We start from the raw sequence: 23497 nt of genomic DNA on the forward strand, positions 1-23497 counted from the left end.
GAAGTCATACCAGGTGATCTGTCTAAAGAGTTGGAGTACAGTCAGCCCTCCCTACCCAGTAGGTTCTGCATTCATGGATTTAATCAACCACAGTTAGAAAGTGTGGGGGTTGGAATTCACCTGTACTGAACATATACAAACTTTTTCCTGCCATTGTTCCCTAAACATACAATATAACAACTGTTTACATAGCACTTACGCTGTCTTAGGTATTATAAGTGATCTGAAGTTGATTTAGATTATACAAAAGGAGGTATGTAGGTTACATGCAAATACTATGCCATTTTATATATAAAAGACGTGAGCATCATGGATTTGTTGGTAACTGCAAGGATCCTGGAATGAATCCTCCAAAATTACGAGGGACAAGGGACAACTGTACTTCCTCAAACCATGAAATGCTTATCACCAATAAATCTCTGTGTACCCTATGTGTTCTATATAGCTTTTACTGGGATAGTATGTTAATGAAGTGCACACTCTATTGGAGGAAACAAAGAAAGAAATAGAAATTAACAAAGTAGGTTAGCCAACTTTCCATTGCTATGACCAGAATACCTGACAAGAAAAATTTTAGAGAAGGAAAAGTTTAGTTGGATGTATGGTTTCAGAGGTTCAGTCTATAGTAGAACAACCCCAAGGCAGAAACGTGACTGTGGAAGGGCATGGCAGAGGAAAGCTGCCCAGCTCATGGCAGCCAGGAAATTGGGACAAGTTATGTCCCCAAGGACACACCTCCAGTGACCTACTTCAGCCACACCTCACCAGCCTGTAGTTGCCATCCAGTAGTCTGTTCAAATCATTAATCCATGAAATGGTTTACTCTGCTGATGAGGTCACAGCTCTCAAAAATCCAATCTTTTCACCTCTGAACATTGTCACATTGCCTAACACATGAGTTTTGAGGAGACATTCCTAGATCCAAACCATACACAAGGCTTGTTTTAACTTTCCTGAGTTCTGCACCCCAGAGTCTATGACTTCTAACAAGTCCTTATCTCTAGTGACTTCTCACCCACTACAAGATTATTCTTTGTAAAATATTTTGTATTTTATTTTTTGTCTATTTAAAAATGTGTCATTATTCCTTAGCATTTTGGGGAAGGTACCAGGGATTGAACCCAGGGGCACTTAACCACGGAACCACGTCCTCAGCCCTTTTTTAATTTAGAATGGGGCCTTGCTAAGTTGCTGTGGCTGTCCTTGAACTTGCCATCCTCCTGCCTCAGCTTCCTGAGCTGCTAGGATTATAGGAATGATTAAATATTTGATACAGAATTACTGTGTAAGCAATATTTAATTCTCAGTGCATCACATCAAGGCTTTCCTCAAGATTCTCTCTCTGTCCCCCTCACTCTTCTTCCTGGGCTCTCTTTTCATTCCTTGATAACCCTACATCCAAATTTCCAGCCCAGTCCTCTCTCCTGAGCATCTTCTGGATAAAAATATTACCCAATCTGAAATCATAATTGGAACTTCTTTTCTGACAGGCACAGTGGTGCACACCTATAATCCCATCCCCTCAGGAAGTTGAAGCAGGAGGATCACAAGTTCGAGGCCATCCTCAACAACGTTGAGGCCCTCATTAGGCCCTAAGCAACATAGTGAGACTGTCTCAATAAAAAAAAAAATAAAAAGGGATGGACATATGACTCAGTGGTTAAATGCCCCCAGGTTCAATCCTTGGTACCCTCCCCCAAAATTTCCAACTTTCCAAACTATAAAAAGATTGTTATATTCTATACTTTCTTCCTGTACCTGCCTTCCTTAGCCATGTTTCACCATCAATCCAGTTGCCAAGGTCAGTCTGTTGTTTCTTATCAAAAGAACAAAATCCTTCAATTCATCTGTCCAAATTTAGCCCTCATTGTGAACTACCTGAACAGATGATATAAATACTTTCCTGATTGGTTCCTTTGACTTCTGCATCTTCACCTTTCCAAGCCTTCCAGATGGTTCTAGTTACTCCCCTACTAGTCAGATTATATTGTATTATTTCCTTCCTTTAGCATTTTATGGCTTCTATATACTTTCAAAATGAAGTCCAAACTCTTTAACATTATCTTTAGCATTGAGCACAATTTTTTCTTTTTCTTTTTTTCAGGGGGGATTCTGGGGATTGATTAAACCCAGAGGCACTTTATCACTAAGCCACAATCCCAACCCTTTTTATTTTTTATTTGGAGACAAAGTCTCACTATGTTTCTTAGGGCTTTACTAAGTTGCAAAGGCTGGTCTTGAACTTGCAATCCTCCTGCCTCAGCCTCCTGAGTCATATGCCTGAGTCATGTGCCAACACACCTGGCTGCACATGTTTTCTTAACCTGAAATATACCATTTTTTCTTTTCATGAAGTGGTTCTTCCTTTATAACTTAATCATGTACTGTATGGGTACATGATTAAGCCCACACTGTATGGTTTTATTATGTATTATATCTTATCATTTACCCTGTGTTAATAACAGTTATTAGTATTTATTTTCCCCCTAGAACTATGTAGAATGTAAGCCCCTTAAGGACAGGACCTAAGAAATGCTTATTTTCTTTCCTAACTGAGCATCTTTTATGCAACAAACCTCCAGTAAAGTGCTTGCTGAATTAATGTTTTAGAAATCAAGCACAATACATTCTTGTGTACATCTGGAACAATCTGTATATTTAAGAAGTTTAGCTACTAATTTCCATATTTCTTACCACAGATTAAAACTGACCAATTATTGTCAGCATAATCACAGTATACCATAATTTTATTTAAAATTTTATGCACAGTATTTATGTGTAAAATTGAAAGCATCTATTCTAAATGATGTCATAAAATAGTTAACTGAAGGCAAATATAGAGATCGGATAAATCATTGTAATTTTTCTTGTGGAAAAAGTAAAGAAAGGCAAGAAGACATTAGTAAATAACACATCAAGTTGGAAATTGGTTAAAATCCAAAGAAAAATCATAGTGAGCATATTTGCTCACACACAGCCTCTTTATAAAAAAAAGTAATTTTCTTATCCGCAGTTCCTTTTTTAAAAGAGAATAATCTGCTTAGATGTGAGCAAAATCTTTTCTCCATAGACTGCATAGGTTCTGCCTAAAATTGTTTTGTAAGCAAGTGGAACCATGATCAGCTTTGGAATTGAGGAAAAGTGAGTGAGTCATATAAAATACCATTTCTTCAAGAAAAGTCTGAAACCACAGTGTGTTTCAGAAGACTTAAAAATATCTTGCCATGGGGCTGGGGTAGTGGCTCAGTGGTAGAGCACTTGCTGGCACATGTGAGGCACTGGGTTCAATACTCAGCACCACATAAAAAATGAATAAATAAAATAAAGGTATTGTGTGCAAATACAATTTAAAATTTAAAAAAGAATATTTTTAAAGCATATCTTGCCATGGTCAGCCATTCTGTTTCTATTTTCTTAGATTAAATTGAGTCATCCCACTGTTTTTTTTTTTTCTTAACTTCATTGGTGATGAAAAGAAATGAACACATTATGGTGTATCAAGGTAATATTTGAATTTGACTCTATCTTTCTTTATTTTGAAACATTCATTTTTGAAATGTTTCTGTCATTTCTCTGGCTAACTTCAGAAAAGCCAAGATCATATTGCTAGGAATCGAAAAAAATTTTTTTACATGTGTTTGTGGGAATCAATTTGGAATTGAATCAAGTTGAAGTGTTAAATGTAAAGGAACTGCTATTAACTAAAATCCCTCAACCACTAGCAGTATGCTATTTGAGCAGGCAATGAATCAGTAAAGTATGGATAAGGACTGACCAGATTCCTAGTGGGCACATTAGTGATTCAGTATGTATTTTCCTATTGAATAAATGAAGAGGTTTTTTTTTCTTTCTTTTTTTGGTGGGGTGAGTGAGGGCTTGTTGTCACAGGTATGGATATTAGGATCAGGAACATTTGGGGGTTGCCTATCATTTTGCATAGTGTATGATCAAAAAAACCCACAGATATTCGTATCTTATTAGGTTGATGTCTTCAAACAGTATATCAACTGTCATATTTTTATTTTTCATTGACATACAGTATTTGTACTTATTTTGGGGGTACAGCATTTTAATTCAATATGATATACAATGTGTAATGATCAAATCAGAGCAGTTAGCATTTCTGTCTCCTCAAATCTTAGCATTTTTATATGTTGGGAACCTTCTGTTGGCTATTGCCATGTTTATAAATAACTACAAAATTCTTTCTTTTTATGGTACTGGCAATTGAACCCACGGGTGCTTAACCACTGAGCCACATCACCAGGCCTTTTTTGTATTTTTATTTAGAGACGAGATCTCCCTAAATTGCCAAGGCTGACTTTGCCCTCGTGATCCTCCTGCCCCTCCTCTCGAGCTGCTGAGATTACAGGCTAGGATTACAGGAGTGCACTGCCATGCCCTGCAACAAAATTCTTAAATTGCATTTTCTCATTCACATCTCAGTTGGGGCTGGGGATGTAGCTCAGTTGGTAGAGTACTTGCTTTGCATGCACAAGGCCCTGGGTTCAATCCTCAGCACCACAAAAAAAAAGAAACATCTCTGTTAGTTGACTGAAATTTTCTAAGAGCACAGCTACACTTAACTCTAGGTCATGGGTTGGATTTAGGACTGTCCCATACATGAGCAAATCCAAATTCTTGGGCCAGGAAAGTCTGCTCCTCCCAAACTTTCTCATTCTTGTCTACACTGTCTTCTTGCTGTATTTTGAGCAAGTCAATCACACTCTTCTCTTGGGACCTTTGCATTTGCTATTTCATCTGTCTGTTACAGTTCCCTTTTATATTCCTACATGGCTCACATTCTCAAGTCCTTAAATGTTTTGCTCAAGTGCAATTTATCAATGAGGGCTTCCAAGGCTGCCCTTTCTTAAGATTTGTCTTCATTGTCCTTTTCAAACCCTCTCCTCAAGAATGTTTATCACCTGGGCTGGGGTTGTGGCTCAGTGACAGACCACTTGCCTATCATGTGTGAGGCACTGGGTTTGATTCTCAGCACAACATATAAATAAATTTTTTAAAAATGTCCATCAACAACTAAAAAATATTTTTTTAAAAAAGAATGTTTATCACCACCCAACATACATAACCAATTTACTCGTTTATTTGTTCAGCATGAATACCTCCATAAGAATGTGAGATTTATTGAGACAAGGCTTTTTGGTTGTTCATTTCTATAACTCATGCATCTAGAACTGTGCCTGGAATATAGTCAGTTTTGGTCAATTTTTTTAATGAAAATTAATCTTACTGTTAATTTTTATGGGTTTTATGTAAATCATTTTAAAAAACTGACCCAGTATATTAGAGTACAATGATATTACTTTCAATTCAGGATCCACTTAGAAGTTTTAACTTCTCCTATATAATCTAATACTGAAAATATTAGGCATTAAGCATTTTTCAGTTGATTGACCTTTACTCATCCATGCAGGAGATGTATCTGATTAAAATTAAAAAGATAAAGTCAGGTTGGGAAATCTGGAGAATATTGAGAAAATAAGAAAACAAGATGATACTTCACTTGTTTATGTGATATGTAGGATGTATTAGATACTCAGAAATGTTTGAAGCGGGGTTAGGGGTGTAGTTGAATGGTAGAATGTGTGCTTGGCATGCACAAAGCTTCTGGGTTCAATCTTCAGCACTAAAAAAAGTTTGAATGGATGTAATTATCACTGCCATGAAAGTTTTCCATTAAAACAAGCTAATTTTACATTTGTACTTGGGCACTCCTATTTGAGACTCACAGATGATAGTTTATCTGTAAAGTTGAACTTGGCTGACATCATTCAACTTATACTTTATAATTTGATCCTTGAAATAATTCAGGGACAGGAATGCCAATCACATCATTGAACTGAACCTGAATCTTAACACACTACTATTGAGTTCCTTGAGCTCCAGTATGATGTAATTAAACTGTCAGAAATATTAACATCAATGTTCATGAGTGTCTCTGTAGGTTCTGATTTATTCTATAAGACATACTGTCACAGAGGTGGACTTGCCACCATTAAAAATGCCTCATATTTCCCAATTCAGCAAAAATCTGCATCACTAATGGAACAAAGAGATATCATCAGCCCTGCAGTTGTCAGGATCCTGTTCCTCATGGTAGTATTTCATTCATTCCATCTTCACCAGATAATGGGCATTTAAGACTACAAGAAAAGAGAAATGAAAAATACCTTCTGTCATTTCTTTCTTTCTTTAAATATATATATTGTGTGTGTGTGTGTGTGTGTGTGTGTGTGTACACGTGCACATGTATAGAGAAAGAGTCTTCCTTTTCTATTTTGTGATCTTAATCCTTTTCTGTCTTTGTTATTTCAAAGAGGTTTCCTGTGGTCTGTTACCATGAGATACACAGAGGCTTTTTATTATCCCAAATCTTAACTCTCCATTCTAATAATGATATAAAGCCCCAGATCCAACTAAGATATGATTTTTGTCTTAATGGTTAGCATTAGCAGTGATTCTTTTAGCTGGTGCTTTAAAAGCAAGGATAAGCTGGGTGTGGTAGTGGCACATGCTTGTAAATCCCTCAGGAGGCTGAAGAAGGAGGATCTCAAATTTAAGGCCAGCCTCAGCAATTTAGGGAGACCCTGTCTCAAAAAGTTTGGGGATGTAACTTAGTGGTAACTCATACCTGGCTTCAATCTCCAGTACTCCCCCCACCCAAAAAAAGATGAAAATGTAAGAATAACTTCAGTGTTACAATTATCATTGAAAATCCAAGTGGTATAGACTAAAGGAAATGACAAAAATATGTAAATCATTTATTCACTGGCTCCCCTGTCATAAGTGAAATGTGAACCTGAGGTTGCCCTTAAGCATGGTCATTATTGCTGACTTGCTGAAACAAGGTCTTGTTTTAAATGGAAGTAACAATGTGCTGAACAAGTAGAGCTTGAAAAGATGTTATTTTAATTATTGGAAGATTGACTATTATGGAAAATTAGTTTCAGAGAACCTTCAAAATTGAAAATGAACTTGATTTACACCTAAGAAATTTCCCCCTTACTGCAAAATGTTCTTTGAGGGATATTTCTTTGACACATGAATGAACAATAGAGACTCTGATGTACAAAGTCTATAAGGAGATTCTCATTCCCTGAGAAAGCCATCCATTCCTCAAGAATTCCTTTACTTACACATCAGCACTCTACACACATAAGCAAATCTCAAAACTGAGAAAGAAAATTTCTCTCTATAAAATGATCAAACATCATTTTGATAATGTAGTCCCAAGTAACAAGGAGGAAAGGAACAAAATTCCCCATTACACTCTACATCTACTATCCTTAGAATACTAATGTTTCATTATCTATGCAGGTCACATGCAACTTTTATTTCTATTACATTGGGCCTTAAAGGTATTTGAGTTTTGTTTGTAATTTTAGTTAAATGTCAAAGTGAAGCATGAAAAAAATACCTCGGTGTCTTCACTTTTTTCTTACCTTCATAAAGTAAACACAGAATGAAACATTCTTTTGTGTTGAGGAGGTACACTGCAATTTTGTAATAATTGTTTCATTCCAAAAAAAAGTTCAGCTGGGTGCAATGGCACATGCTTGTAATCCAGGCAAGTCCAGAGGCTAGGGCAGGAGTATTGCAAGCTCCAGAACAGCCTTCTTGATATAGAGAGACCTTGTCTCAAAATAAAAAATAAAATGGGCTGGGGATGCTGCTTAGTGGTGGAGGGCCCCTGGGGGTTCAATTAGGGGAGAGGATTCACATTTGTTAATGTTTCATAAGGAAAGAAGATTTATCAACTTCTCCATCCACCCCTTGGTAACAGGGATTGAACCCAGGGGTGTTTAATGACTGAGCCACATCCCTATCCCTTTTTATTTTTCACTGGATACGCAATCTTTTAAACTTTGTTTTCTTCTCCAAGAATAGTGACACAAATAACTATGTAGAATTCTTCACTTTAAAGAATTAACCCCTAATTATTATTTTTTTATATTTTGTTTTAGTTGTAGTTGGACACAATACCTTTATTTTATTTTTATGTGGTGCTGAGGATTGAACCCAGCACCCTGCATGTGCTAGGAGAGCACTCTACTGCTGAGCCACAACCCCAGCCCATGTCCTCTAATTATTAAGCTGGAGGATTTTTTTTGTTAATGTTCTTCATGAGCAAGTAAAGGGAATTTTACACACACACACACACACACACACACACACACACGTGTGTGTGTGTGTGTGTGTGTGTGTATGGAGGAGATATGTACTGGGCATCTAATCCAGGGGGCACTTTACCTGACCATCCTCCTGCCTCAGCCTCCCCAATCACTGGGCTTACAGGTGTGTACCACCATGCCTTACTATAATGGTTTTAAAAAGTAATCATGGCCCCTTTCTCTGGAACCTCTATGTTTTGCTAACACATAATTCATCCTTTTGTTTTGTTTTGTTTTCTTTCATTAAGGTGAGGAAGATCTTCTCAGTCCTCCCCAGGACACAAGCACAGGGTTAGAGGAAGTGATGGAGCAACTCAACAACTCCTTCCCTAGTTCAAGAGGTAAGCTCCAATACCTAAATGGGACTCACATAAACTGGAATGATGGCATTCTCTTCTGTACCCTACTGATGTATATGCATTATCCACCTGAAAGCCAACATGTGCCTACAGAATGCCAATTTGGGTCCATGGTGGGAAGATGTTATTTTTACTATGAATTTCTGGTTTGGCTTATTTGGAATTCAATCACCTATGTCAATGAGGTGTTTCTAGAAATAGGCATTCTACTGTGTCAAATATTTTATTTGCTTCACATATTGGTCTGAAGAGTTAGTTAGAAGGTATCTTTTACTTAAGAGTAATTATTATGTGACTTTTCCAAATGAGGAAATGAATGCCCTGTGATGCTTTTGCAAGGAACATGTAGCTGCTATGTGGTACAGTGAGACCTAGGACATGCCTAGCAAGTGGTGGTGCTAAGGATTATGACTCACCCGCTGATGCCCTTTTATATTTAAAAATTGTATCATACCCCATCATTTAAGTAAAAGATAATGAATCTTTTATAGATTAGTTTGCTAATCCATAGTTGGAGTATAAGCTTTATAAAGAAAAATATTAATATTATTTTTCTTTCTTTCCATCACTTTGACCTGTATATTTTGCTTCTTATGCACAAGCAGCATTTTCACCCACAGAATCTTCCCTCCAGCCTGAGCTTCAGATGTCTCCCTTCACCCAAAGAGATATTTTGCTGCCATTGTTAGTTTCTGGGGGCATTTATTTTGGTATATTGCCCCAACATAAAAGTCACTGATCCACCTCCCTTCCACAAATAAAAAGAATGGTAGCAGTCACCTGTGATCAAATAGAAGGAAAGCCTGGGGAAGTATAAAGAGGAAAACACCAGGCTTTGTGACCAATGATTGGCACCCCTAATGAGCAGCCTGGGAGGGAAGGGCGGCAGAAAATCTGGGCTATTTGTTCCTCTCCATAAGGGCAATGAGGAGGGTGTTTTGAGTAGTATGTTTTTCCTATCTTTTTGTTCGGTGTCAGTTAACAATGGCCATTTCCTAGCTATTTGATGTGCAAGAGAACGTTGTGCAGTGCACGCTAAAAGCAATAATGTTCTAGTGGAGCGTTGCTAAGGAACCATCAGGGGAAGCTAATTTTAAATGTCTGCACCAGCCATCTTTTCACTGCTGAGCACCACTGATGTGTTGATTTTAACAGATAAGAATCTTATCTGTCTTCCACTCACCTCTACACCCCCCACCTGCCACCTGAATCCCCATCCTGAATAGCTTACATATCTCTTCTTTCTACTCTTCACTATTTATAAGGAGAAGACCATATACTGGATTGGCAGAAATCAAATGCTTTCACCTTTATTCTCATTATTTTATCCTGTCAGCTTTTACTAGTGCCTACTAGTATCAGAGAAAGTACTAGGGAGTCAAAGAAGAAATGACAAGTTCCTTGCCTTCAAGGAACTTACGGTCCCTTGGGGACAGAGAATTCCAAAGAAGTTCAGATCACAAAGCAATTATATGATGACTGTAATAGAAATTTATTTGGCATGAGTAAATCCCTGATTTGACCATTATCTATGTAAGAGAAGCATTTTACATACACTATATATATATATATAATCACATATACATACAAAGATCAGAAACAGTAGCTTCCATACTACATAAATAAAACACCTGATAGTGAATTAGGAAGGAAGGAGTTAACCTGAAGCAGAAGTTTCTTCTTCAAGGTTGTACACATTTCATCACCCCCACGCTTTCCTTTGAAGGCCCTAGATAAGCATCTTATCCCAGCCCCTTGAACTGGAAGCTTGTTTACCTGCTGTATGGGATGTAGGTAGCTGCTCTGTTGGTGCCCTGGGCATTTCTCCCACATCTAAACAACAAGCATATTTCAGGAAAGAGGCAACAGCAAGACTGCTGGCTTTCCTTCCCCAGAGGTAGCCTTGCCTTCTTTTTTGTACCCATGCCTCTGCTCCACCCTAATTAGCTTTAAGGTAAAATCTTTTGCAGCATATCTCTGAGTTTCCTTTTTAGAGTCCTTGAAACTAGATTGGGTATAGAATAAATCTCCTAAAAGACTAGAAATTTACCTCTTCTGATATGGTATTTGCAGTTAACATTGCTGATGTTGTTGTAGTTACTTGTGTGATATTGATTTACTTGTATGGCATCTTGGGAAACTATTCAGGCTGCCTGGATAGTGTTGCTAAATTAGTGCTTATGGAACAATACCATCCCCCCAAGTTCTGCAGTTTTCAAATACAGGATAAGGAGGCCTTATCCTTACACCAGTTCCATTGACTAAGTTTCTATTTAATCATACCCCAGTGGCATGAGAAAATTACTTCATATTCTTAAAAATAGACAAATATATATATAATAAAACAGTGGCTAATGTGTTAGCGGAGCTGGGCTGGTCTTCTTGATACTGTGACCTTGGGTTTTGTTTTGTTTTTCCATGATTCTTGCTAAATGGGGCATTGTTATTAGGCCTTTTCCTCCTCAAATTCAGATGGATAAAAAGTTTCATTGTTATAAAAATAGAATAAAAAGTGCCTCTTGGAGGCACAGTGGCACATGTTTATAATCCCAGAGACTTGAGAGTTTGAGGCAGGAAGATCACAAGTTCAAGGCCAGCTTCAGTGAGGCCCTAAGCAACTTAATGAGACCCTGCCTCAAAATAAAAAATAAAAAGGACTGGGGATGTGGCTTAGTGGTTAAGCACCCCTGGGTTTAATTCCCAGTACCAAAAAAAAAAAAAAAGTGTCTCTTGGATCTTTTATTTATGACTAAAAGTATTTTTAATTGAGGAGAAAGAGAAAGAGACAGGAACAGTTGGGTTAAGAAAGAACATCTTACCAGTTGTTAGGTATATTAGATTGATATTAAGCAGAAGTTCTTGAGAATCTCAACATCTCAGGATTATAGACTTTCAGAAATAGAATATCCATGGAAGGTCATCTAAGTGTTTTTATATTCAGAATGGTAGTCATTGACCTGATTTGATCATTATCTATATAAGAGAAGCATTTTACATACACTATACATGTATGTATATAGTCACATGTACATACAAAGATCAGAAACAAATGTTTGAAACAGTACTTCTATACTACATAAATGCATGCTGCTTCTGTCCGTCCTTCCTTCCTTCCTTCCTTCTTTTCTTTCTATTTTTTTTTGGCAGTACTGAAGATTAAACCCAAGGGTGCTCTGCCACTGAGCTGTGTCCCCAGACTTCCTTTTTATTTCCATTTTGAGACAGGGTCTCCTCCCACTTCTCTCTCAAGTTGCCCAGGCTGACCTGGAACTTGCAGTCCTCCTGCCTTAGCCTCCCAAGTAACTGAGATTATAGACACAAGCCTATGCAATGGCTCTGTTTTATTTACTGAAAAATAAAATGCTGATTACAACCCACTATATTGATTTTCTGATCCAGATGATTAAAAAAAGTTTTATCTAACTGATCTCAGTTTTCTTTGTCTAGGTGAATATCTTTTTTTAAAAAAAGTAAATAAATATTTTTACCATGGAAGTTGCTTCCAAGATCTATTTATGTCTTAGAGGACTTTGTAGTTTTATTCTGACTCTTCTATCCATGTTCCTGTTGTTGTGTTACAAAAAATAATAATAATAAGTTCATGGTTGCTACAGCTGTTTCAGACAGCTGTTTGAGTAACTCAAAACAGATGTCAGAGCCAGAGGTCTGACATGTAGTGGAAATGTGCTATTAAATACCACCTCATGGTTTATTTAACCCTGCTAGTTAATTGCCTACAGAGGAAAATCATTTTTTTAAAAAAATACATTTTTCATAATTATATAAAGCACGTGAATAGGTGGGTTGTTGTGTACTTTAAATTTACAATTTGTTGTTGTTGTTGTTAGCTCTTGCCAAGTTTTGATTTAAGAGTTGGACCTTAAGTTATCAACCAATCTTTAGTTTTCATTTTCACAAAGAGTATCTAGAAGCTCAAAGAAATTAAGTTCCTTATTCATGGCCAATTCCACAAGTTAAATTAGGCTTCTAATCTTATCTCCATGTCCTTGCTAAACAGTTATCCAAATTAATAAAGGGTTGCATGCTTCTCCATTTAGTGATAAACTGAAGGCCAACATTATTCCTGTATAAGAGGCAAAATAAACTGCATTGTGTTGAATGTGTGAACGTATGCACATTTAGCTTTGTGATTATATCTTTTCTATCTAGATGCAGTTAGTTCACAACCATTTGGGAAATTTCAGTGGCTCAGTATATATTTAAACACTGAACATTAGCCAGTTTCTATCTAATTTGTCCATTTATCTATCTGTAATCCACCCTCTGTCTGAGTATATGTACAAGTTGAATTCCAATGTAATGAAAATCATTGTTTACTTATCTACTCTAAGACATTTTCCAAATATCCCCCATTATTCTATAGGAATACTACATGAATGAACAATAAGTATGATTTTAAAATAAATCCTTTAAGCAATTTGTCTGTAAGTCAGTGATCAGTTAGCAGTCTACAGATGTATTTTAATATGTGTAGTACGTCTTAATGAAAGAAATGCTTTCTTGGTGGTATGATATTAGTCTCTCCAAAATAAGGTTCCATTCATAGAGATTAATGAATAATAGAATCCAATATAAGCTCTTACTACAATAAGACAATCAAGAAAGCAGTGAGCAGTGCTTTGTGAGGATTTCTGTTGTGTGTGTGTAGTCTCTGGCCTACTAACCTGTGCCACATAATATGTCTCCCAAATCTTGTACCATCCTGTCTCTTTTATACCATCCCTTCTCAAATATGCTCACATACATTCTGTCAAAGGTTCCTAAATTACCCAACACAAGAGCTTTTTAAAACCTGCCATCTATTACAATTAAAATCATTTCATAGTTTGTTTCTTTTGTTTGGTGGGGTTTTGTTGTTGTTTTACTTTGTTTTGTTTATACTGGGGATTGATCTCAGGGGCACTTGACCACTGAGCCACATCCCCAGCCCTATTTTGTATTTTTTTTTAGAGATAGAGTCTCACTGAGTTGCTTAGCGCTTCACTTTTGCTGAAGCTGGCTTTGAACTTGAGATCCTCTTTCTCTTGCCTCAGCCTCCTGAGCTGCTAGGATTATAGGCATGTGCCATGGTGCCCAGCTCACTTTTTTTTTTTTTTTAAATGGAAGAGCAACATAAAGAACAAAGGCAGATGGATGTACCCCCTTTGGGGCACTATTGTTTCTAATCTAGTTCCACGAAAGTTGTGAGCAGCTATCCTTTACACCAGGGATTAGGTCATGGGCCAAATCTGGCCTACTGCCTGTTGTTAGAAATAAAGTTTTATTGAAACACAGCCATATCCATTAATTTACATGCTATTGATGACTGTTTTCTCACTACAAGGGCAGAGTGGTTGTGACAAGCTTGAACTGTTGCTACAGAAATTGTGTGGCTTGTAAACCCTGAAATACTTATTATCAGGCCCTGCATGGAGAAATCTTAACCAATCTATGCCTTACACTATTTTGTGTTCATTCTGGCTTATTATATGAATACAGCCATGGACTTCAGTGCTAACTAAGTTTCAGCTCAACAAACCTGTGCTATTGAGTTGATTTGTATATTTATATCCATGTTCACCAAAGAACTTCTATATTCAGTATTGAAAGCATAGGTAGCTATTTGAATCATCTTTGACTTGTAAATGAAACAGAAGCCCTAAAAATGGACAAAATTTCCCCTACCTTTTAAAAATAGTGAACTAAGATTAAAGATAGTCAAAAACAATAACATCCTCCACTTTTGTCTCTGAACTGGTAAATTACAATCAATAATCTCAAGTTCATACTGCCTCAGGAAACTAAACTTCTCCAGACCTGACCAAGCCCTTTATTTAGAGCCAGTACTGTCCCAACACACTTCCCTTTTCTCTTGATTCATTTCCTGATAATATACCACATTGCCAGATGGACACTTGAACTGAAGGTGTAAGGAAATTCATTTCCAAAGACTGTACTTATGAAATCAAACATTTATCTGGTACTTGTGTGTGTGTGTGTGTGTGTGTGTGTGTGTGTGTGTGTATGTGTATTGATCAAGAACTCTTTAAAATGTTGCAACCAAGTAGGTTCTATTTTGTCAGTGTAGAACTGTTCCCAGTACAATAGAAAACATTATTTGTTTTTTGTTTGTTTGTTTGTTTGTTTTTTATGGTTTTGGTTTGATTTTGTATTGGAGATTGAACCCAGGAGTAGTCTACCATTGAACTACATCCTCAGCCCTTTTGGCTTTATTTTTTTAAGACAGGGCGTCACTAAATTGCTAAGGTTAGCCTTGAACTTGAGATCCACTTGCCTCAGCCTCTGAAGTCACTGGGATTATAGACATGTGCCACTGCACCCAGCCATTATTTGCTTTTAACAGTTTATTTTATTTTTTACAAAAAGAGGAACTTCTTTTTATACTGTTAATGAGCACATAGGGACCTGAATGAAGAGGGAGGATTTGGAATAAGATTAGGGTTTGCATAGGCTCTGAAGCATGGCTTCTGAAGAAGTGCCTACCTAGAACCACCCAAATAGCATTTTCTGCAGACTATCCAGCTGCAAGCAGTTGATACTAACTTCTGAATATGACTTGGTGTCAAATTAATAAAGATACATAAAGTTGATCATTCTAGGAACTGTGATCATTCTGAAATGAAATCACATCATTTTCTAACAATACTGTCCTCCCTAAAAGTTCTGAAGTTTTAAAAATAGAACAAAGTGACAAGCCAGAACAAGTTACAAACTCTTGGCATTCAAGCTAAAGAATAGTACTCCAAGGCCAAATTGCTTAGAACACAGAAAAGACTTTTGGCCTTGATCTCGCTACTACCTTATGAATTCAGTGCAGTTATCAAATATGAATAATGGCTAAGGTTTAAGGATAAAATATGGGTGAGCAACATGGGAACCTACCCTCAAGGAATCTATAGTTTTATAGGGAAAGAGAATTCTGTTACCAGACAGTATACCTGAAAGTATAAAGATTTAAAAAGAAAGAAAAACCAAAAAGGTATTCAAAAGAAAGGGCAAGTAATTCACATGGAGCTTAATGATATTCTCCCTTTTCCTATGACATATTTTGGATCTGCCATTGATAACACTCCTGCTGAGGATCCAGGAATTTTTTTCTCTCTTGCCATGCTTGGGGAGCATCAAGAACATCCTTTCATGGTCCTTAAGCAATCTCTAACTCTCAGGAAAATTCAGAAGGAAGAAAAGAAGGAGGGAAGAAGGAAGGGAGGCAAGGAAGGAAGGAAAAAGTCATACCTAGAAAAACTTTTAATATATGCTAGAAGTTTGGAACTTGAGTTAAGAAAGATTTCTTTTATAACTCCATACTTCTTCATTCTCTGAAGTTATTTCAGGGAGTTTTAGTCTTGGAACCACTAAGCATGATGGGTTGAGGGAAAAGGAAATGTTGGACAGGCTCTCTAACAACTCCACTTTTATCTGTTATAAATGCTGGAATTCCATTTAAGACTGTTAGGAAATGTCCCATGGCCAAAGCCAAATAGCTTGAAACCCAGTATTTCACTTTTGAAGACCTGGAGATAAAAGGAAACTTCATGCCCAAGAGATATTAAGTATGGTCGGAGGTTCCTAATTTCCATCCAACTATGAAAAATACTTTCTCATTCAAAAATAGATTAAATGCATATAGATATAGGATTCTGTAAAGCAAGCCAAGTGTGTCTTTAGCCATTGACTTTCAATGTTCTGATATTTATTGAAATTTGAGGAGGCTGAAGGCTTATTCTTGGATCTGGCTCTGTGGCCTGCCCATTAGTGAGATTCACTTCTTCCCTTCATCTTTTCTTGCTATCTTCTCAAATGTCCCCAGTCCAATCATCAATATACTCAGTTTCTACCAGATAGAACAGATTATCCCAGGAGTATGGAGTTCAGCCTCTATATGGGATTCTCCTTTGCATTTGGGGTGCAAAGTTTTGGCACACAACAGCCAATTACTTTTTATGTTTCAGTGTGTTGATTGTCAAGTCCAAAGTGAAGAGAGTCTGAGATTATTGAATATTAAGCTTAAGACTCTACAGTTGCCCTTGAAAACAATGCTCAATTTGTCAAATTTCTATTCCATGCCAGTTTTCATCCAGTTTAATGCGTGAACTCTGTGGATTCTATAAATGATGTCTCCTGAGTCATGTTTTCTGTTTACACTGATTTTTAAGTGTATGTAAAGGTTATTCGACTAGATGTGTCTTTTGGGTTTTTCTGTTTGTTTGTTTTTTTTTTTTTCCTCCAGAAGGGAATAAATGAATTGTCATCGCAACATTTGTTTGGTAAAAGAAGCAAATTGGTATGAAACTGTATATTTATGCATGTTTTTTTTCCCTTTCTGATATCTCTGCCTCTTCCTCTCTCTATTATTAAAGGAAGAAATACCCCTGGAAAACCAATGAGAGAGGTTAGTGAGATTCAGGCTCACAGCCATGGCTTCTGTCTGTCTCATCCTGCTTTCTATGTTTGGCCTTTGTGTAAGAAATGTGTGTGTGCACGCGCATGTGTGTATTGCACATTGTGTCATAATGTAAGGATGGTAGTCACCTCTCCACTTGCAGCTCATGAAGAACATTCCTCAAACATTCATTGCTGTGGTCATCACCATGACGACAGAATGGGGGTTGGGGGAGCAGAAATCTCTTGAAAGTGGCAATCCTCTGTGGTCCCTAGGATGTAATCCTGCAGTTCATCATCTGTTGCCATTTGCAACACAAACAAAGTCTTCAAAATAAATTTAGCCTTGAACATAATTGATGAGTCATAAAGCTTCCTTCCATTTCCAGGACCTTAGCATTTTCTGCCAGTGCCCTTGGATTTTAGTCTTCTGGGATGATGTCATTTTGGTTTTGTTTTCTTTTTTCCTGGTTCCTACACTCTTTCCCATTTTAGCTAATATTTTTGAAGCACATACTGTGTGTCAGGCACTGATCTAAGCCCCTGCTATTTTTTCCCTCAAATAATCTTAATGACAGATCTATGAAGTAGATACACTTCTTAATCCCATTTTACAGATAAGGAAATTCAGTTAGTGAGAGGGTAAGCAGTGTGTCCAAGGTGACAGAGCCAGGATTAAAGTCCAGGCAACCTGGCTCCAGAGCCATACTCCTAACTCTTACGTTATACTGCCACCTCAGAAAATAGCGTTGAAATGCTTATGTCATCTTCACTTGCCCTTTAGAAGATGTTCCTTTTCATTTGGCATTTGGAGCCAGGAGAGAATAATAACCAATTAGGTTCCCCAAAAAAATTGAAAGTTGGAGTCTTGAATTTCTTTAAATGTCTCACTAGGGGTTGAAAGCAACAGCATACAGCACTATCACTGAATGTGGTTTAGGGATTTTACAGTGAAAAAACTGCTTCTTACTCCTGTTCTACCTGGAATATTGTCTGAACATCGAATTACCTAATCAAGTGGCTGTTGGATGACAATGTTGAGTGACAGCCCAAATGAAACAAGATTGTCCTTGCCAAGAGTTTAATGTGAAAGAGAGGAGAAGGAAAGCTCACTGCTGGGATGTCAGTGGTATGCACTGTTCTGGGTGACAGATTGAATGGGTGGAGAGTTCCTATATGAGAAGATTCTGGATTGTTAGCAATGGGATGGACTGAAGTCCACTGATTTATTTAAACATAAGAAGTCATACTGGAAATTCTGCCAACACCATGCTGTGCAAGTTTAATGAATCCCATGATCCTCAGTGTGTCTACACCAGTGCTCCCTTCCAGGGCTTCATGCAGTGGGGTCTTAGGGAGGGAGTGGTAGGTTGGGAGGAAAAATTAAAGAAACCTGAGTCAGTGAAGCATTGACTGCTCCTACCTCATGTACTTCATATGTGACACTTCTTGGTTTCGTTCTTATGGTAAGTGCCTCTTAAAATTTATTTTAACTTTTTGTGAAAAATTGTGCCACAGTTTTGACCCCCTGAATGCGTTTTTTTGATGAACAACTTTTTTAAAAGGCCAGCACACACAATTGAAGTCACAGAGGCACTTGAAGATGACTACCTAAGGCATACTATAGTCAGATAAGTTTCCAGAAGCCAGAGAATCAAAACAATAATCACTTTTTTAATGCTATGACAATACCCTAAATGCACAGTAGACCAGATATTTCCCAGAGATTAAACTATAGAGAAGAAAAGATAAGCAAATTTCACTGCAGTATTCTGGCTTTGCTTGGGCCAACTGAATACTAACCATTTATTTGGGAATTGTATTTAAAAAAAAAATAGAGTGCCAGATTGCTATTGAGGTCTTGGATGTTTGCCAGAAAGTCTCAATTCCAATCACTGTGGAAAACAACTCCCTTAGGCAGTGGCGGCTTGTGAGACTAAATGTGTTGCAGTTAGTGCCAACTTGGAAAAACATAAAACTGCCCTAATGTTCAACGCATGGTGCCTTTGTGTTCAATAATCCTTGCTTAAGAATGGATTAAATTAATACTTTCTATAGACATATTTTGGTGTCAACTTGTGCCTGAAGCTGATTGCAAATGCCTGAATCCTGGCTGCTTTTCAGTGCCTCTTGCATTTATAGGAATGAGATTTTAATTTTGACTTTAGAAAAATCTATCAGGTAAAACTGATGACCGCACTAATGCTGTGCCTTACCCACACAGATAGTAGAACCAGGATACAAATCGGTTTTATGTATGCATGTCACAGTGTGGTTTGAATCCTCCAGTGGATTGAGGTTTGATTCTTTGGGGCAATATTTTGTTCAAAACAGAATTTGTATTTTTTTTTCTGGATCTTATGGAAACCTTCCTGAAAAATATTGGAATCATTATTTTGGTGAAACAGGTATTTATCAATGCAGTAACTAAAGGGATAACAGATATGGTGAGGTGACTCTAAAAACTCTTTGTTTTTATAATATAAGGATGGCCACAAGGCCATCCTTACATTATATTTTTAACATTTAACAGTCTAAACAGGTGAAAGATCATCTAACATTTTTGTGGGAATATATGTTGTGTATTAAGAATAATGAACCTGTTTTCCCTGGCAAAGTTTTCAATAGCAGATACCCCTAGAATTTATGCCTCTTAAGAAACTCAAGAATTTTCCTTCCAGGTGGTAACTGAACACATTTTAAAGAATAGAAGCACCACTTGGCTATATAATTTACAGATGCATTTACTTATTTTAATATTTTTTGAACTTTAGTCCACAACCCTTAGCACATGTTCTAAAAAGGCACTTTTATTATCCATAGCGAGCAAGAAAAACCAAGTTCTTCCCTTTTTTATTTATGTTTTATAATACATTTTCTAGCTATTAGGTGAAGTATCCTATAGTTAGATGTGGGACATAAGAAATAGTTTGAATTATATTCAGATATCATGTTGTTAGGATCTGAGATTTTTTTCACTGGCTTTGTTAATAGCTGTGAAGATTGCTGGTAATTCAAAATTTGCAGTTCATCCTTTTCAATTATGCATGAATGATTGTGCAGATTTCCCAGGATTGCTGTGCACTCAAAAATAGATACAGGGCCAGGCATGGTGGTGCATGCCTGTTAATCCCAGCTACTCTGGAGGCTGAGGCAGGAGAACCCCAAGTTGGAGGCCATCCAGGACAACTCAGTAAGACCCTGTCTCAAAATAAAATTAAAAGGGCAGGGGAATATAGCTCAGTTCTAGAGAAACACTGGGTTCAATCCCCAGTACCAAAACAAAACAGAGAAGCCCTCCTGGCTGGTGGCATCATTATCTATTTGTACTCTGAGCAGTAAGGAGCAACAAAGGATCCACTGCATCTTGCTGTGGTTTTTATAACATGAAGAAGTCAAAGACTGGGTGGTGGGGGTGCGTTGTGGCTCAGCGGTAGAGCACTCGCCTAGCACATGTGAAGCCTGGGTTAGATCCTTAGCACCACATAAAAATAAATAAAATAAAGGTATTGTGTCTAACTACAACTAAAAAATAAATATTTTTAAAAGAATAAGAAGTCAAAAGACAATTTCAGTTCTTCATAGAGGACTGCCAAACTGTTGACCACTTTTTTGAACAGTACATAGGCTTTGTTAAAAATTTTTATATTTGCAGTCTCAGCCAAAATCCAAGTGATTTTAAAAAAGAATGTAATTAGCCCTCGCCAAAACTTTTTGCACTAATAAAGCTCAAAGAGATTTACAAACTTGGTCACTGTAACACAAATGCTTGAATCACATTAAACTTTTAATAAGTCCTAAATTGATCTGGTGCCATTGTGGTTTTAAGTGCCTGCCCATGAATCCTCTTTTGATCCCCTCGTATTTAAAAAAAAAAAAAAAAGGCATGTCACTGGGAATAAATATTAGGACAGAATACCTGCTTTAGACTATCTTTAATTTTTATTGGGATTTTAACAATTATTCTGGGAATCTGTAAAGTTGATCCATGGCAAGGTAGTCATAGCCTAGGAAAGCTTTTCCATTCCAAAGGCAGTACTTTGAGCAGTATGATTTACCAGTGTCTAAGAATTAAAATTAGCCCCATAAAAATATGGGACATAAATGAAAAGGAAAGCCATAAAGTGTGAATGTCTCAGAACATCATAGTCTAGATCTAAATTTTGCTACAGAGCATCCAGGAACATGCTGTTCTTATGTTCCATTCTGGGGCATTAATGCTAGGTCACGCCACATTATTATTAAAAGGTTATTCTGATAGTTAACCCTCATTTAGGAGGATATCAAAGATGGATACACAGGTACCCAAATCCATGCATACATGTGGGTCATATTATTATATTTTTCTGGTGCTAGAGATTGAACCCAGGGCCTTGTGCATGCTAGAATGTGGGTCATATTATAATTAGGCTCTAGAGTGATTTGGGATGAGAGGCAATTTTTACTCTGAAGTTTCCTAATTCAAATGTTGATAGTATACACAAAGGTCAATTCAAGAGTTTATTTTTCAACCCAAGTAAAAGCAGAGAGGAATCAGCCACCTCCGCAATACTACCTCTACCCTTCACAGCCTGACATAGCCTGGGAATGAAGATTTCATATGGTGGTGATGGTGACCGTGATGTTAATGGTGATGGTATTGTGGTTACGATGATGATGATGATGATGGTGGCGATGGTATTCATGAGGGTGGTGATAGTTATGGTAGGGGTGGTTTGATCATAAAAAATAGTACAAGTAAATGTAAATACAGTAAGGTGGAAAAAGTGTTACCTCATCATGAAATGATTCCTGTTACAATAGGAATCTTGTGTTTATCCACAGAATCTTTTTGCTATATGATAGTTCCATTGGGAAGATGAATGCAGTGCTCAATATTTTTCATGTAAATGACACCAGTAGCCTGCTCCAGTATTAAGCAAGCTGATACTAACAATGTGTGATGCTTCATTAACAAGGCTTTGCTTCTTTCTGGAAACTGGGGAAAATTAAACCCTGTTGTGTTGTCTTCACCCAGAAGTGGGTAACGATTTCCCAAATAGCAAGAAAATCAAGGTGATGATACCTACACCCTTTCTTTCTCTTTGTTTTCCAGGACACAATGTAGGAAGCCTTTTCCACATGGCAGATGATTTGGGAAGAGCGATGGAGTCCTTAGTTTCAGTCATGACAGATGAAGAAGGGGCAGAATAAATGTTTTACAACTCCTGATTCCCGCATGGTTTTTATAATATTCATACAACAAAGAGGATTAGACAGTAAGAGTTTACAAGAAATAAAATCTATATTTTTGTGAAGGGTAGTGGTACTATACTGTAGATTTCAGTAGTTTCTAAGTCTGTTATTGTTTTGTTAACAATGGCAGGTTTTACACGTCTATGCAATTGTACAAAAAAGTTATAAGAAAACTACATGTAAAATCTTGATAGCTAAATAACTTGCCATTTCTTTATATGGAACGCATTTTGGGTTGTTTAAAAATTTATAACAGTTATAAAGAAAGATTGTAAACTAAAGTGTGCTTTATAAAAAAAAGTTGTTTATAAAAACCCCTAAAAACAAACACATACACGCGCGCACACACACACACACACACGCACACACAAGACACACACGAACTGAGGCAGCGCATTGTTTTGCATTGTTTTAGTGTAATATTCATATGAGGTTCATGGCTTTTTTTCTTTCCTTGCATATTAAAGATAGGACTTCTTCTAACACCACCAAATGACTACTTCACATTGCTCCTTTGAGTATTGTTGACTGAGTGGGTCTGGCTGTAGGCTTTCATTTTATACATCTATATGTCTATAAGTATATAAATACTATAGGTATATAGAGAAAGGGAAAGAATTTCTATAGACCTTTTAAATTTCTTCTTCAAATGTTCCTGCCACTTTCTAATGGGAAAAAAACTGCTTCTAGTCATCTGGACTTACCTGCTTGGTCTTGAATGAATTTTCCCTGGAGCCTGAAGCTAGGAGGAAACTACCACACTAAAACATTGTCCAGGACTCCAGATGTTTCTCATTTTAAACTTTCCACTGACGACTAGAGTATTGAATTTTTTTAAAAAAGGAACATGTGAAGGAATCCATAAGACTTACTATATCACAGTAATATTTTGGTTGATATATTTGGCTTCCTGTTGCTGGCTAAGCCACCATTTAGATTTAATGATGCTTCTGTGGAAATTAGGAGCATCAGAAGGCATTTTAACTCCCAGGCACTAGGAGGACAGTGGCGGGGCTATAGGGCTATGGATTCCCAGCCCATCCCTGTGAGGGAGCAGGCCACTCTTAGAGGACTGGATGAAGATTCATAACCATCCATACACACATATCTATAATCACAAATGAATTTTTCTGCCCTCTTCTCACAGAGAAGTGAGTGGTTTGTTATTGTTGTTTTGTTGATTTTCTTCCCATCATGATGAATTTTTGAATGCTGCAAGAAATTAGTTTAAAATAACCCTTGGGAAAATGTGTAAGACAGTAGCCCCATCACGTTGTGACAGTGGTAAATATCCATCCAGAAGCCCAT

At 37.1% G+C, this 23497-nt stretch overlaps 1 protein-coding gene across 3 annotated transcripts in view; it reads left to right on the top strand.

Annotated features, from left to right (window-relative positions):
* Positions 1-23018, top strand: part of Dmd (dystrophin) — a 2014880-nt gene extending 1991862 nt beyond the window's left edge. For all 3 annotated transcript variants that reach the window (XM_077794046.1, XM_077794047.1, XM_077794048.1), the window contains 3 exons: positions 8441-8533; positions 16933-16964; positions 22050-23018. In XM_077794046.1, the coding sequence (XP_077650172.1) occupies positions 8441-8533; positions 16933-16964; positions 22050-22061 (137 nt within the window). In that variant the 3' untranslated portion in view covers positions 22062-23018. The remainder of the gene's footprint in view (positions 1-8440; positions 8534-16932; positions 16965-22049) is intronic.
* Positions 23019-23497: the final 479 nt, after the last annotated feature.

This window comes from Urocitellus parryii, chromosome X (genome assembly GCF_045843805.1).
Source record: "Urocitellus parryii isolate mUroPar1 chromosome X, mUroPar1.hap1, whole genome shotgun sequence".
NCBI classification, from domain to species: Eukaryota; Metazoa; Chordata; class Mammalia; order Rodentia; family Sciuridae; genus Urocitellus; species Urocitellus parryii.